Source organism: Tachypleus tridentatus, chromosome 11 (genome assembly GCF_004210375.1).
Source record: "Tachypleus tridentatus isolate NWPU-2018 chromosome 11, ASM421037v1, whole genome shotgun sequence".
In the NCBI taxonomy this organism is placed as follows: domain Eukaryota; kingdom Metazoa; phylum Arthropoda; class Merostomata; order Xiphosura; family Limulidae; genus Tachypleus; species Tachypleus tridentatus.
In genome coordinates this window covers 33,911,823-33,928,397 of record NC_134835.1, presented here as the reverse complement: position 1 = coordinate 33,928,397, position 16,575 = coordinate 33,911,823, and the positions used below count along the sequence as shown (strand labels likewise).

General features: G+C 36.8%; 1 protein-coding gene and 1 long non-coding RNA gene across 7 annotated transcripts in view; both read left to right on the top strand.

Moving 5' to 3' along the window:
* The first annotated feature begins 3,251 nt into the window (after positions 1-3,251).
* Positions 3,252-7,708, top strand: LOC143231895 (uncharacterized). Of its 2 annotated transcripts, none has more exons than XR_013017276.1 (3): positions 3,252-3,388; positions 4,657-4,794; positions 7,316-7,708. It is a non-coding gene; the product is annotated as an uncharacterized LOC143231895 (long non-coding RNA). The 2 variants fall into 2 exon arrangements; XR_013017275.1 differs by having other exon boundaries at positions 3,255-3,406.
* Positions 7,709-12,438: 4,730 nt separating this feature from the next.
* The window catches only part of LOC143231894 (uncharacterized), a 137,931-nt gene continuing 133,794 nt past the window's right edge, over positions 12,439-16,575 (top strand). For 3 of the 5 annotated variants that reach the window (XM_076466688.1, XM_076466684.1, XM_076466682.1), the window contains exon 1: positions 12,439-13,003. In XM_076466688.1, coding sequence (XP_076322803.1) covers positions 12,937-13,003 — 67 coding nt within the window. In that variant the 5' untranslated portion in view covers positions 12,439-12,936. Of the gene's footprint in view, positions 13,009-16,575 lie in introns of all 5 variants that reach the window. The other 2 variants (XM_076466681.1, XM_076466676.1) reach the window with 2 other exon arrangements.

Genomic DNA, 16,575 nt, shown 5'->3' with positions numbered 1-16,575 from the left:
TGTAGCACAAACTAGACAGTGAGCTGTATTTGCTTCCTCAGGCGAGGGGAATCGAGCCCCGGATTTCAACGTCGTAAATATGTAACCTGATCTACGGGGGAAGAAATGTTTGTTGCCTTTTTTGTTTGTTTGTTTTTGAATTTCGCGCAAAGCTGCACGAGGGATCACTTTAAAGCTTTATACATAACAGTGAAATAATGCATTTTCACGGTTTAGGGTTAATGTCTGTTAATTGTTATCAATCTCAAGGTTGAGATCACTCACTGCACGACAGAAAAGGATTCGAACAGTCGATTATTCTAGTTTGTTTGTTTGCTTTATAATTTTGCGCAAAGCTACACAAGGGCTATCTGCGCTAGCCGTTCCTAATTTAGCAGTGTGAGATTAGAGGGAAGGCAGCTAGTCATCACCACCCATCGCCAACTCTTGGGCTACTCTCCTACCAACGAATAGTGGGATTGACCGTAAATTTATAACGCCCCGACGGCTGGAAGGGCGAGCGTGTTTGGCACGATGAGGATGCGAACCCGCGATCCTCAGATTACGAGTCGAAAGTCTTAACCCACCTAGCCATGTCGAGCGTTTGTTCTAGTTCGGAGAAAGATTTTCTGAGTTTTTGAAGATGAAATTTCACGTTGAGCGCCAGGACGAGGGTATAAAATATTTCCGATTGTTCTTTTTGATGATATTTTTATTTTATTTATTTTATTTTTATTTTATTTACATGTTTAAAAAAACATTGTCAAAATGTTAAATAATGTTTGTAATCATACAAAAGCATCAAACTGACTTTTAATAAAATTACGTTCGCCGTATCAGTGAAAATGTGCAAGACAAATAGAGAAGTTAAGCCTAACACTTCGCCTCTCTAACTTGTTTGGAATTTCGTGAAAAGCTACATGAGGACTGTCTGCGCTAGCCGTTCCTGACTTAGTTGTGAAAGACTAGAGAGGAGGAAGGTAACTAGTCATCACCACCAATCGCCAACTCTTGGGCTACTCTTTTACTAATGAATAATAGAATTGAGTGATACATTATAACGCCTCCACGGCTGAAAGAGTGAGTACATTTGGTGTAACAGGCATTCAAATCTGCAACCAGTAGTTGCAGACGAGTGTCGTAACCACCTGAATAAGCCATATCTTCATAATACTATCATTTCTCACTTAATCTTTTGTAATAAAACTAGAAAAAAAACAACATGAAGTGTGGAACAAATATATGGACGAAACTCTCAAATGAGGGATTGTAGCTTTGACAATTAAGAAAGAAGTTCTATATTATAGGGGTTCTAATATTGAAATTTAAAAAAGAAGTTGTCTATTATAGGGATTGTAACCTTGACAATTGACAAAGGATTTCTTTATTGTAGAAATTATTGTTTTAACAGTTTGTTTGTTTGTTTTGAATTTCGCGCAAAGCTATCTGTGCTAGCCGTCCCTAATTTAGCAGTGTAAGACTAGAGGGAAGGCAGCTAGTCATCACAACCCACCAGCAACTCTTGGGCTACTCTTTTACCAACGAATAGTGGAATTGATCGTTACATTGTAACGCTTCCACGGCTGAAAGGGCGAGCATGTTTGGTGCAACCAGGATTCGAACCCGCGACCCTCGGATTTTAACAGTCAAGAAAGGATTTGTCTATAATATTAATACTTAGGAAATTTATTATGCACTGTATGGACTTGACAATTAAAAAGTTATCTATTTTAAGGATTGTACCTCTGACTGCAATATTTCTCTACTGAAAATACGTTTATAAATAGTAAGTTCTGGGTTCAAACCACACTCCCGACAAAATACTATTTCCTTTAAAAATGATCTTATAAAACAGTAAATTAATCCGGTGTTAAAGATGTGTAGAGCTGTTCGATGTCAGTATTAATTTTGAAGAGCTGGTTTAATTGTATGTATATTTATCGCAGGAACATTATCTGTGTAGATTTTTCCAACTTGGTGAGAAGTGGTAGTTCAGCCATATTTCAAAATTAAAAATAAGACTTTAAATTTAACTTTCGAAACTGACAGATGATAAATAGTGAAACGTTAGACAGCTATATTTACCTTGAATTCAACTGGTGTTTTTTTTATTAAACTACTATTTTAATTTGACAACACAAACTATACAAAATTACACGATGGTGAGAAAGTCAAAATCTATGCATGTTTTCGAATAAAACACTTTTAATCACATTATTCTGTCATCTGAAACTCAGATCAGTCAAAACTAGCTTGTAAAATGAACGTGAAGTTTACCTTCTGTCTATGAGACCAACATACACTAGACTTGTCTTCGTTAGTACTTCCTGAAACAGTAATATTTTTGCAAAAATATTTCAATATCATACAACTCTTGCTTATATAATACTGGAAAAACCTTTTTATTACGTGATGTGCAACCCCCAACTTCGCAAAAATTTTATCCTGTGTGCATGCAGATTTGCAATAGGAATCGCTATTTTCCAGTTTCGTCTCCGTTTCCCGTCACGGAGAACGTTAACTTTCTTCATTCGAATATACAGAAAAAAAATGGGCAGCTAAAATATGCTGCGTGTAGTGGAACAAAACGAAGGTAAAAAGGTCACATGCAGATTCGGTGTTTACGGAGTTATAATGCGATGGATGTACATCATTTTGTTTTATTTATCACAATAATACATCTTCTATATAAATAAACATCAGTATATGTATGTATCTGTTCCTTATACGTTTCCATATTTCGTGGTCAGTCAGCACCAAATGTAACACAGTTACAAAGTATGACATGAGAAAGGTCACGGGTTGAAATTCCCCAACATAATTTCAGAAAAACTGCCTTTGTTGTATATTCCTTAGTATTAGAATAAACTAGATAACCATTACTGTTAGAACTTTTAAAAACAGTACGTCTTTCTTTTCGATATTGGTACGTTTACGTATTTTTATTGTACTTTTAATGTTTGTTATATTAACAAAGTATATAAAAGCACAATTTTATATCTACAAACGCGTTTTTATTTCACCCGTCCGTTGAACGGGTATTCCAACTTGTAAACATAATGATTAAAAATCTCTGGTGTCATCACCGTAAAATGTTGCCAATCATACAAAAAATGAAAATACAGACTGAGTTATATGAGTTTTGTATGGTTAAATGCAAAACACCAACATAAAACTCAAGAACTTCATGACGCATGCATTTCTCATTTTATGTGGCAGATTATAAAAGTAATGGTAGGAAACATATTTTCGGTAATTTAAAATATATGAATAAACTAATTAATTTGTCTGACGTTGGGGGCAGTGCAGTAGAATCGTAAATTATGAAGACGATCTACTTTATTTAAACTGAAGACGTTAAGTTCGTCATCCCAGCACTCGAGAGAAACAGAACCGAAGAAGAGAAGAGGTAACATAGAACAACTAGGTTAGCTGTTTGTTGTTTGTTTAGTTTTTGAATTACGAGCAAAGCTACACGAGGGCTACTTGCACTATCCGGGCCTAATTTAGCAGTTAAAGATTACACTATGTAACATAAATTTTATTCCTGGATAAGTATGTGTTATTTTTTAATTGCTTATGTTGTAAAAGTACAGAAAATGACCATTATTCCCTTCAAACTTTGCTTTTGTGATCTGGATAATGAAATCTAGAAATTAACCTATTTTCTATGTAAAAACGGGCAAATTTGCACATTTTCATTTGCATAAGGTCTGTATAAAACAACATATGAATCAAGATTTACATGTATTTATGCTAAAGTTATACAAAAACGAAGAAAAATGTTTAGAAGTGAGTAGTTTTTCGAGATTTGCGACTGTAACGTAAATCACTTTCACGTATCAGCTCCCAAATATCGTCTCCAATCATGTTTTCGTAAAACGCTCCCGGGTTATAAAAACAAAGTTTGGAGAGAACATTAGATATTTTTCATTTACTTTAGGCATAAACAATTGGAAAATAACACTTTCTGTCCAGGAACAAGAAAAAGTAAAAATTTTGTTACATAGTGTCATGAGTCGAGCGTCCTAACCACTTTGTCAGGCAGGGTCCTAGGTTAGCTGTTTGTAAACTCACTTCAAACTTTTAAAACTATCTCTCAGCAAACTTGCTCATGTTCAAAATTTTTCGGTTTGTTAGTTAAAGGTTCATAATATATATATTTATATATACAAATTAGTGAAAAACAATTAAACCTTAAACCTAACGAACTGTCAGAAGTCTGAAATCAAACTAGTTTGGACACTCTCATATCTGTGATTTCATGCCACTTTTAAAGACCATGCTGTCTCTTCTATGGAAAACGTATTAGAGTAACAGCTTAGAGCTTTGCCTGGTATTCAATTCGACTTGCAATCTGAGGGTCGCTGGTTCGAATTCTCGTTACACCAAACGTGCTCGATCTTGTAGGCGTGGGGGTGTTATAATGTGAGGCCAATCCCAGTATTCATTGGTAAAATAGCAGCTCAATAGTTGGCGGCGGGTGATGGCGGTTAGCTGTCTTCCCTATAGTTTTACACTGATAAATTAGGGATAGATAGTGCAGATAACCCTCGTGTATCTTCGCGCGAAATTGGAAATAAACAAAGGAGTATCGTTTGTTGAAATAAACTTACATCTGTTTGTGTGTGTGTAAGTTTGACTGTCTCTATTAATTTTTGTTTACATTATTTCTAGTTGTATTTACAAAGATAACCGAAAGATGAGGCTGTTTTCCACAGTTCTTTCTATTGTCATTCTGATGTTGTCACTTTTGTCCACTTATAAGAATCAAGGGTGAATGGACAGACCAAATGCGCAACTGCAGGACAGGCTGTAAGTTTTCGAGTACTTCTATTACTTTATTTTGGAGTAAAAGTATTATATAACGAAAACTACTTATACTGGTCCGTGACACAGATTTAGTGTATGCAAGTGAGTGTGGTAGACATCATTGCTAAATAAGCATTATCATTATCCACGCATTTCTGAACACTATGGAGTTATGGTAAAATGAACAAATAACTACCCAAGCCTTATTGTGTTTGTTTGAAACAAATATCTAGTTTACTTATTAATTTGTCCAGCAGGGCCACTTAATTAAACCGCTAAACGCGTAGTCCGAGGGTCCCGGGTTCGTATCCCCGTCACACCGAACATGCTCGCCCTTTCATCAGGGATGGCGTTATAACGTGACGGTTAATCCCGCTATTCGTTGGTAAAAGAATAGCCCAAGAATTGGCAGTGGTGGTGTCGACTAGCTGCCTTCCCTCTTGTCTTTCACTACTAAATTAGGGATGGCTAGCGCAGATAGCCCTCGAGTAGCTTTGCGCGAAATTCAAAAACAAATAAACTTACTAAGCAGGATTTGTAGGGAAAAAAAAGAAAAATTAATTCAAAAGTTTTAAGCAGATTAGGGTTGTAAAAAATAAACAAGTAAAAATAAAACAAAATCAACAATTAGAAAATCTTGCGCTTGGTCGCTAGCCCCTTCTGTCTAGAGAACGTTGAACTTGAAGATATCGCTTTCCAAATGTGTTTTAGCAATGCCCTCTGTTGGCTCAGTAGAAAGACTGATGATTTATAAAGCTAAAATTCAGGATTCGATTTGTGCGTTGGACACAGTACAAATGACTAACTGTTCAGCTCTAGATAAAAAAAGAATGAGGCATTTTGGGTTATTTTTGTAAATTTTGAACAACCAGTTGTTTTCTAGACCGAAAACAAAACACAACATCAAGAAAGAGATGATCCTCAAGGGCTGAGAATCTTGAAATACTTTCAGCCAGAATTAGTGCAGATTAGTTTATGAAACTTTTTTTTCCCTTTTCATTAGTTGTTTATTTGTGCGCCACCAAGCGTTAAAACTCGTGTATACCCGATTCGATTTTATTACATTTCAGAATTTTCCCAGCCTACCTTCAAACTGAAATTCTTTTAGACAGGATTGGGATAGATTAACTATCACATCTTGGACGTGGTCTGTTTGTTTTGAATTTCGCGCAAAGCTACTCGAGGGCTATCTGCACTAGCCGTCCCTAATTTAGCAGTGTAAGACTAAAGGGAAGGCAGCTAGTCATCACCACCCACCGCCAACTCTTGGGCTACTCTTTTACCAACAAATTGACCATTACATTATAACGCCCCAACGGCTGAAAGGGCAAGAATGTTTGGTGCGACCGGGATTCGAACCAGCGACCCTCGGATTAGGAGTCGAACGCCTTACCACGCTTGGCCATGCCGGGCCACTTGACGTGGTCAAATACATCACACGAAAGGGATTAACTTCCTGACTCCCAAACTGTAATTATTATTCAAATTTGTCAAGAGATGGCAGAGTTATGAGTTAAAAGCTTGTACTTCCAAAAACTCAGGACCATTCTATGAGCCGTTATGCTGCGGTTAATAAACGTTTAATTTTTCTATTTTTACAAAATTAAGTAAACGATGACAAAATTGTTTGTTTGTGTTTTGGAATTTCGCGCAAAACTATACGAGGGCTATCTGCGCTAGCCGTCCCTAATTTTGCAGTGTAAGACTAGAGAGAAGGCAGCTAGTCCTCATCACCCACCGCCAATTCTTGGACTTCTCTTTTACTAACGAATAGTGGGATTGACCGTCACATTATAACGCCTGCACGGCTGAGAGGGCGAGCATGTTTGATGTGACGGGGATTCGAACCCGCGACCCTCAGATAATGAGTCGAACCCCTTAACCCACCTGGTCATGCCAGGTAAATTAACCAATAATATTTTCTGAATTTTGGACTATAACTACTTGTGGACGCCCTCTCAAAAAATGTAAATTATTCTTTAAAGCCACACCAAATAATTTTCTCACAATTTCGTTGTTCGAAAATAATCGTGATGCTTTTGTTTGATTTTTTTATCTAACTTCCAAAGCTACTTTTGATTTTGTCATATTACGCTCCGTAAATGAGTTTCTAAATATTCAAATATTTCAAAACTCCTGCTATATAAATAAAGATTAATTGCAAACTGATTAACAAGTATTATCTGTGGTTCAGTAAATCGGTTCTGTCAATGTTCTGTAACTTCAGATGGTTCAGATGTGAAACAAAATAATATTATGCTAATAATAAAAGAAAAACAACTCTTGTCTTAATTTTCCAGCAATTTTTGGATCTTGAAAACTGTCGATTCATTCTTTGTTTTTAAATTTCGCGCAAAGCTACTCGAGGGCTGTCTACTCCAGCTGTCCCTAATTTAGCAGTGAAGAGGGGAGACAGCTAGTCATCACTACCCACCGTCAACTCTTGGGCTATTTTTTTACCAAGTCGTAGGCCTTTATGAATGGTATTATAATTTGTTTACTCATTGTTTGTTTTTCTTTTTAGTGCAAGAACACTAAAGACCCCAGGTGTTGCGCATTCCTGGAGTGTCATGCCGGACGCTGTCGATTTCACTAGTCCGAATGCTGGTTATGCTACGTGTAGAGGATTAATAATCTACATCAAGTGTTCAACGTCATGATGAAGATTGTGTTCGACTGCATGATGTACAAAGCTGTATGGGGTGTATTAATATCATAATATGAGATATTCGTGTCATAAGCTTTGTTCCCATTCTTGCTCAACCCTACAGTCTTGTTTTATAATAATCGTCTGCATCATTTCTGTAGTCTTTATGTGTGAAAAATGTTTGTTTTTACTATGTAATTCAGTATATAATCGATTCATTTGTAGGGGTACTCACAATAAAATAACAAGATGCTTGCAAGATGTTTGAAACAACAGTGTTATGTGTTTTATATTAAAACATTCCAAGAACTTAAATTTCACGTCTAAGAAATTTTTGACAAAATTCGACAAAACTCAACAGTGGGAGAAATGGAGGATATATGTGTTTATTTATAGATTAGGGACATTAATTCCATTCTCAATGGAACTTTATTGATTTTTATAAGTACGACCCTACAAATTCTAAACTTTACGTGGGTTTGGTTTGTTTCGAATTTTGCGCAAAGCTACACGAGGGCTATCTGCCCGAGCCGTCCCTAATTTAGCAGTGTAAGACTAGAGGGAAGGCAGCTAGTCATTACCACCCACCGCCAACTCTTAGGCTACTCTTTTACCAACGAATAATGGGATTGAGTGTCACATTGTAACGCTTAAAGGGCCATCATGTGTGGTGCGACGGGGATTCGAACCCGCGACCCTCAGATTACGAGTCCAACGCCTTCACCCCCTGACCATGATTCAGAAGGTATGAATGTTTTCAAAGTGTTGACGGTTTTACGAAAGTTCTGTGCTTCTATGTGTGTCACCTATCAACAAATAAACCATCTCATTCCTTTGTTATCAGTCATCTTTGCGAACATGTGTCGTGCAATTGTATATCTATCGTCTAACTTATTCCGTTTTTTTTTTCTACCTCTGTTCCCAAGTGGCCCGGCATGGCCAAGCGTGTTGAGGCGTGCGACTCGTAATCTAAGGGTCGCGGGTTCGCATCCCGGTCGCGTCGAACATGCTCGCCCTTTCAGCCGTGGGGGCGTTATAATGTGACGGTCAATCCCACTATTGGGTAGTAAAAGAGTAGCTCAAGAGTTGCCAGTGGGTGGTGATGACTAGCTGCCTTCCCTCTCGTCTTACACTGCTAAATTAGGGAGGGCTAGCACAGATAGCCCTCGAGTAGCTTTGTGCGAAATTCAAAAAACAAACAAACAAGCTTGGCCATGCCGGGCCACCTGTGTGTTTTCTTATAGCAAATCTACATTGGGCTATCTGTTGAGCCCACCGAAGGGAATCGAACCCCTGATTTTAACATTGTAAATCCGTAGACATACCGCTGTACTAGCGGAGGGTTATAAAAGCTGTAAACCACAAAAGGTGAAACCACAGATTTGCATGTACCTCCACATGGACCCATCAAACCTTCATGCCAAATTTGATAAAGATCCATCGACAGGGAGCGAAGTAGTGGCAGAAAACGCCCATAAAAAGCCTCAAAATGGAAAATTTGTATGTATCTTCATGTGGGTCCAGTGAATCTACACACCAATATCGGTAAGGATCCATCCATACCCTGCGAAGTAGTTACATGAACACACAACAGACGGTACTAATATAATAATTATATACATTATAACTTATACTGTTTGCTTAGAAAAATGACAATGAACAATTCAATACAAAAATAGAGCATCTTGCACACCACAATCCCTCTTTTGTAATAAACTCGCCTTTAATTTCCTTAATAATAATTGTCGTCTGTGCAAAATGAGATTTCTGTAATGAAACATTAATGTGATACTTATTTCTGAAAACGGAAAATAGACTACAGTAGTGCCATCTCTTGGTTTAATATATAATTACTTCTCTTTGATGTTTCTGTTTTTTCTTAAACTGCTTCGGAAATACTTACGTATATTAAGTCTTTAATAGATGAGCTACTATTTCACATTCTCTACTGTTCTTAGGCTTAAGGAAAAGTGTAATTAAATAAAATTAATAATAATACTTTATTAGACAATTAAACGACTTCGTTATTTCGACATTCACAAATAAAATGTGGTTTTGTGTTGAAAATTTGGAGAATGGACTTGAAGACAAAAGGCAGAAGACTTTTGAAACATTGTCCTCTATACTTGGGTCTCCACAACAGGCAGTTGCCGCCCATTCCACAAAGTTTCATCATGAATACTATGCCTAAACAGTGTATCAAAAATAGTTTTGTGTTATTTGGGAAAAAGAATGGAAGTTGCGATTACATCTTTATTTCTAAACAGAACCAAGCGACATAACTACAAATCTACAAACTTTGCTTAATTACATACCCGTTTCTCTACTGTTATAAAGAAAAAGATAAATTTAAAATAACCGTGTTCTTTAAACTCAAATGATAAAAAAGTATTATCTCCATTGAATTTTATAACGAAGTATGTGCACAGAGGCGTTGTTAACTTTAAATAACCATTTCTTGCGAAATCGAAATGTTTCTTCTAATAAAATAAAAACTGTAAACTGTCGGAATTCTGATTACAGCACTTGTAGCAGATGTGTCGACCAACTAAGTTATATCGCGTTTCGGTTTTAATGATTTCATTTATCGCTGGAGACAAAATTTGACAGGACTCTTCTATGCCAATCGGTTTTCATTTTTTTTGTTATCTCCCAAAACAGTTTAAGGACACGTCGCTCTTGAAAGTTCTACAGTCAAAACACTTAAAACTGGCACTTGAAACCAAGAAATGATAATAAACAGATTCCGGTCTTCAAATGTAAATTAGCAGATTTCAGAAGTCCTGAAAGAACATGTCATTAAAAACTACTGCATTTAAAATGGAAATGCAAAGTTTTAAGAGTAAGTTAACTTTCTTTATAAAGGCGAGATGAGTCGCGGTTTTGAATCTCGGCAGGTGGAAATTCAGAAAAATAGTGAATAAATACAGTTTGACTATTAATACGCCCCCCGGTGACACAGCAGTAAATCTGGATGTTTACAACGCTAAAACTTATGTTTTCATACTCGTGTTGAGCAGAGCACAAACAGTTCATTGTGTAACTTTGCATTTAAAAAATAAACCAAATCAAAAGACTACTTTCACATGTGCTGCCATCTATCGATCAATAAATATAATTTATTTCATATTTGAAATTTAGGTTCCATTGCAAGCATCATTGAAACGAAACTGAATGACACGATTTCCTTCTTTTTTATTTTATATCTTGCACCGACACACAGAAGGAATGGTAATTCTCCTTTTTAAATGTTTGCTCTTTTTCTAGACCCATTTCTCACGAAAAATAAAAAGTTAATCGTTTCAACTAGCTCTTTTTTTGATATAAACACTCAGTAAGGCGCATGCGTATGACTTAAGTGAGACACTCGTACAAATTCTATTCTTCTTGTTATATCATTATCGTAAATTATGTGTCACGTTTTGTTTTTAAACACAAAGTTACACAATGAGCGATTTGTACTCCGCCAGCGACGGTATCGAAGTTTAATACTCAGAGTCGTAAGCCTACCTGTACACCTGAGCCACCGAGGTGTTTGTTATTCAGTATATTGTACGTAATACTGCTGCTATTTTAACAATTTATCATTGCTTGTTTCATTTAGTGAAGGTGATATTTTTTGTGTACTTGTTTTAATTCAAATATAATGCTCATATTAGTTTTAGCTTCGGGTTATTTCAGTTTCAATTGCCATATGTCATTCACTTAGCGTTAGTTTTCCTGTTTGACATTTGAGTTAGGCCCGGCATATGGCCAAGCGTGTTAAGGCGTTCGACTCGTAATCCGAGGGTCGCGGGTTCGAATCGCGGTAGCACCAAACATGCTCGCCCTTTCAGCCGTGGGGGCGTTATAATGTGAAGGTCAATCCCACTATTCGTTGGCTAGCCCAAGAGTTGGCGGTGGGTGGTGATGACTAGCTGCCTTTCCTCTAGTCTTACACTGCTAAATTAGGGACGGCTAGCGCAGATAGCCCTCGAGTAGCTTTGCGCGAAATTAAAAAAACACACAAAAAAACAAAACAAAAAACAACTATTTGAGTCATGTGATCTAAATCGGTTAAAACATGGTTTCTAATTTAATTCGAGAGTGTTTTAGTAGGTATCACAACCCATAGAGAAATTGGTATTTAAAGATAAAAAACGAGTTTATGGATACACTTTGTTAGAAGTTTAACTAAAGTGTTCTATTATTTTTGCTGTGCATAAAAAATACTGTTGTTTTATGTTTATCAAATTCGATTCTAAGTCTATCTAACGGTAGATAAATCGTTAACTTTAGTAAACTGCAGGTAATAACGGTTATTTCTGTTATCCATAGTCTAGAGTTTGAAACTCTTTAGAATATCTTTCCTACCTATGTTAAAATAACATAAAACATTCACATATTTCAATTCCTTAACGAATAACTCAAAGTCAATGACCAATTCGTTTTAGTGCAGAAGAAAATATTAAGTCTCACAACAGTGAGAGAGTAGCTTAGTCGTTAAAACATAAGAAAGTCTGAGTCAGTTGAATGTTAGGAAACAAGGTCGTCTGAGTCAGTTGAATGTTAGGAAACAAGGTCCGGTACATGGATTTTTATGTCCGGCATGGCCAGGTGGTTGAGGCTCTCGAATCGCAATCCGAGGGTCGTAGGTTCGAATCCCCGTCCCGTCAAATATGCTCTTCCTTTCAGACGTGGGGGCGTTATAACGTTACGATCAATCCCACTAATCGTTGGTAAAAGAGTAGCTCAAGAGTTGGCGGTAGGTAGTGTGACTAGCTCGCTGCCTTCCCTCTCGCCTTACACTGCTAAATTAGGGACGGGTAGCGCAGATAGGCCTCGTGTAGCTTTGCGCAAAATTAAAAAAAAAACAAAAACCAACCAAACGAACATGGATTGTTTCACAAATGTTAAATCGAAATCGTCGTTTCCTTTGAATCACGACTGTTTATTTTTAAAACAAATAAACAAACTTGACATACAATTCGAAACTATAGTTTTTGCACGTTCGTTTTCTTCGTTACTAAGTGTCACATACTCTTACCAATAAGTAAGCTGCACAATGTATCAGCTGTTATAGCGTAACTGGTGGAAACTTATCCATGTTAAATGTGAACCGTGAACTTTTTTTGCTTTCTGAAAAGAATACCCATTCGGTAAACAGTGTCTTAAATAAGTTCGTGGAATATGTACCGATTCATCTTCTGAGGTTAGGCGGAGCAACCTGATAGGTATGAAGCTAATGTCCAATCACAGGGAACTTTTCCAACCAATAGAAAGTCCTCTCACGTGGAAAGTCATTGATTACGGCACGGTCATCTCGTCGGGACTGATACTGGAGTTTACCTTACACGGCTTGTGCGAGAAATGGTGTACGGTGATAAGACCTGCACTAGAACCGTCTCCTCTTTTAACCACAGTTCGTTTAATTTAGCAGTAGTGCTATACAAAAGTCATGAACACGTTCGTTTGGTAATACAAAGGATAAAACGATGTAATTAAATCAGCATGATACGATGGCGGAACACGTGTACAGGTACAAAACTTCAAGAAGGAAACAAGCTAAGCCTCGCAAGAAAAACGGTAAGGTTTATACATCGCTGAGATGAACTGGTTTGTTTTTATGTATGCAACCAATCACAATGATTCCCAAAGACGAACTACCAACTGATTTATTACAATTAAAATCCCTTGTAATTATTAATGGTTTCCGCTGAGATAAGGTTTGTGGTTTGTGTACGTTTTTGTAACAGTACTACTATTGGTAACTCCAAAACCAGCGGTATAAACTTGACATGTGACTTCTTTAGGCAATGTGTTTACTTAAGAGCACGTTTGAAACACCGTATCAATAATTAATATAGAGGGAGCATTATAGAAGTAGGTGGCGAAACTGTGTGAAATTGTCCTTAACTGATTCGAAGGTATTTTCGTACGCTTGATATGAAAATATCCATATTACTGTCTGTGTTATGGCTCAGCTGGTACGATGAAGCCTTTTAGTTTCACTGAGTGAAGCAGTGTCAGAGTAAGTGAAGTTAAACTTCGATGTTGAAGTCTTTTATTTTATTTTTACTGAAATAGTAGAAACCAATAATGTTTGTTGTTGTTTGTTTTATAGCAAAGCCCCATCTTGGGCTATCTGCTGTGTCCAATCGTGCGGAATCGAACCCCAGATTATAGCGTTGTAAATCCACAGACTCACCGCTGTCCTACCGGGAGATAAACTCATAATGAGCTAGTTAGAGCGATATAAAATTAAATTATTATGAGTTGGGCCGTTATTTCTGATCAAATTTAAAATTTACAATCAGAATTGTAGTTGAGCCGTATCGACTTCTTGATAACGACAGACCCACTTGAAATATAACATTGTATCTCAGAATGGCTGGTATTGGTATTAAAAGTTTTAGTAATAAATTTTTGACAATTTTTTGACCTTCCTAGGCCATCTTCAGGTTAACAAAGACTGTTGTTCTCTGCTTTATCAGTAAAAGTGTTAATACCAACCGAGTCGTTCTGAGTAACCATATACACTATCTGATAAAGATGTTTGTTCCATATATTTCCGTGCTTCGGAATGCTTGGCCTCGAAAAAAAGAGAAAAGAAATCATAAGGATTACGGAAGAATTTTATGTACATATACAGAGATACATACAAACATCAGAGTCGAAGGCTAATAAAATGTAATGCGCAAATACGTGTGCGCACATGGATGTTTCTTTTATTTGATTACTTTGTTTTCTAGAATACTTAAATTGTCTTTACAACTACAAATTGAGCTTTAATTGTGTGTGTTAAACGTGAGGATCGAACCCAGAACTATAGTGTTGGAAGCCCTCAAGCTTAACGTCGAGATATCGGAGGGGCCGTATTTAAATATTTTAAGAAGGAAGATCGTAACTGAACAGTGTGCTGTTTTAATGTAAGAAATTCCACGTATTTAACGTTTAATATCAATATTATTTGTTTCACATAAATGAGCAGGATGTTTTACGTGCCAGTAAACCGAATGTCTCGAAATATATATAAATAACACCATTCGGTGTAACATATTGCTGTACGCGTACGAAAATATTACATATATATATATATATATAATATACATTCACTTGCAGAATCTTTATAACATAAAAATAGTAATTACAGAAAAAAATTATTTGCTTGCATTGTTTACAAAACATGAACACATATCAAATGTCACAATGAATAAATGACATCACATTTAATTGAAAATCTAATATGATTGTGATATTTACGACAATGACAGCATAAGATATGCCAATAATTTATAATGCTTTCTTACATACTAACCTTATGGGGCCCGGCATGGTCAAGCGTGTTAAGGCATTGGCTCCATGAGGTTCAGCCATGAGGACGTTATAATGTAACGGTCAATCCCACTATTCGTTGGTAAAAGAGTAGTCCAAGAGCCAGCGGGTGGTGGTGATGACTAGCTACCTTCCCTCTAGTTTTACACTGCTAAATGAGGGGTGGCTAACGCAGATAGCCCTGGAGTAGCTTTGCGCGAAATTCAAAAACAAACTCACGTTATGTTGTAGGGTTTGGGTCGGTAAAACTGGCTGTGACTACCAATAGAGTTCGTCACGTTTTTTATTTATTTTATTGAAAACACCAATATATTTGAAAGTACTTAGAAGTGGGTACTTATGACTTTATAGTAGATATTTCTTATTCACCAAAAGTAAAGTAAATAATATAATCTGTGACGTAGAGACTTTATCGCTTTTTCTGATTCATATACCACACCTTGTATCGTGGACTACAGTTTCAAGGCTCTTCAGTACAGCTTGGGTCAGCAAACCTAAAAAAACATACAGTTAAAGTTTTTTATAATGGTGGTATATATATATATATATATATAATGCATATGATTTGTTTGTTTGGGAATTTCGCACAAAGCTACTCGAGGGCTATCTGCGCTAGCCGTGTAAGACTAGAGGGAAGGCAGCTAGTCATCATCACCCACCGCCAACTCTTGGGCTACTTTTTTACTAACGAATAGTGGGATTGACCGTCACACTATACACCCCCACGGGTGGGAGGGCGAGCATGTTTAGCGCGACGCGGGCGCGAACCCGCGACCCTCGGATTACGAGTCGCACGCGTCACGCGCTTGGCCATGCCAGGCCTAATATGTATGCAGTTTTTGAGTCCTTCTGAACTGACTATATAGTAATTTAAGTTAACGTTATGCTCACTTATACGTTACATATTTATGTATTTAATCATATGTTGGTTACGAATTTTTTCTGTGTTCTCCATTTCTCCTCATAAAGAAAGCAAACCAACTCTATTGTCCCTCAGTGGACCACCGACAAGTTCATAGACTTCTAACTTAAAAACCCGGTGTTCGATTCCTCATGGTAGACAGAGCATAAATATCCAGTTGTGTGTAGCTTTACTTTATTTAAATCAAACGGACAAGAACCTCATTGTATTTGTAATCACTAACCTTTGATCAAAGCAAGCCACCGATAAAAACGGGAATTATAAACGAACCAGTAAGTAATGTAGTTCAATTAATACAGCGGTATAAGTGTATTACGAAACCAACACTTACGACTATTAGAGCACACAGTTCAATGATCTAGTGGTAAAAATGCCGAGTTGTGGATCCGAAGATCTATGGTTTTTGTCCCATCACCCTTAAAAAAATAACAAAATAATTACGCTATGCACTTTGGTTTGTTTGTTTCTTTTTATGTACAAAGCTGGTTTCTAGCAATGTAAGTCGGTAGACATGCCACTGAGAGAGGGGGGGCCTGCACTGTAAAGGCATTTGTACATTATTCGAATCACCGTCAAATCTCATTTTTTAGCCAGACAAGAGTTGGCGGAGGACGCTGTTGATTAGATGCCTGCTTAAAATTAGGGATCGAAAATATATGTGTAAATATCCAAAATGATCAATCATTACTGATCCACTGTTTGGGTGTTCTCGCTGTTATCAATATTTTCTGCCTTAATCCCAGAAATAAATCTGCTTACGAGAGTTTGGTTAGTCCTAAATTAATTTATTAAACTGATAATAAAACATAACAAAACAAATGAAAAAAAAATATATAACCAGTGATGGTAATTGGTCTGATTTGCATTTCGCTCAAAACTACTCGAGGACCGTTCTCACATT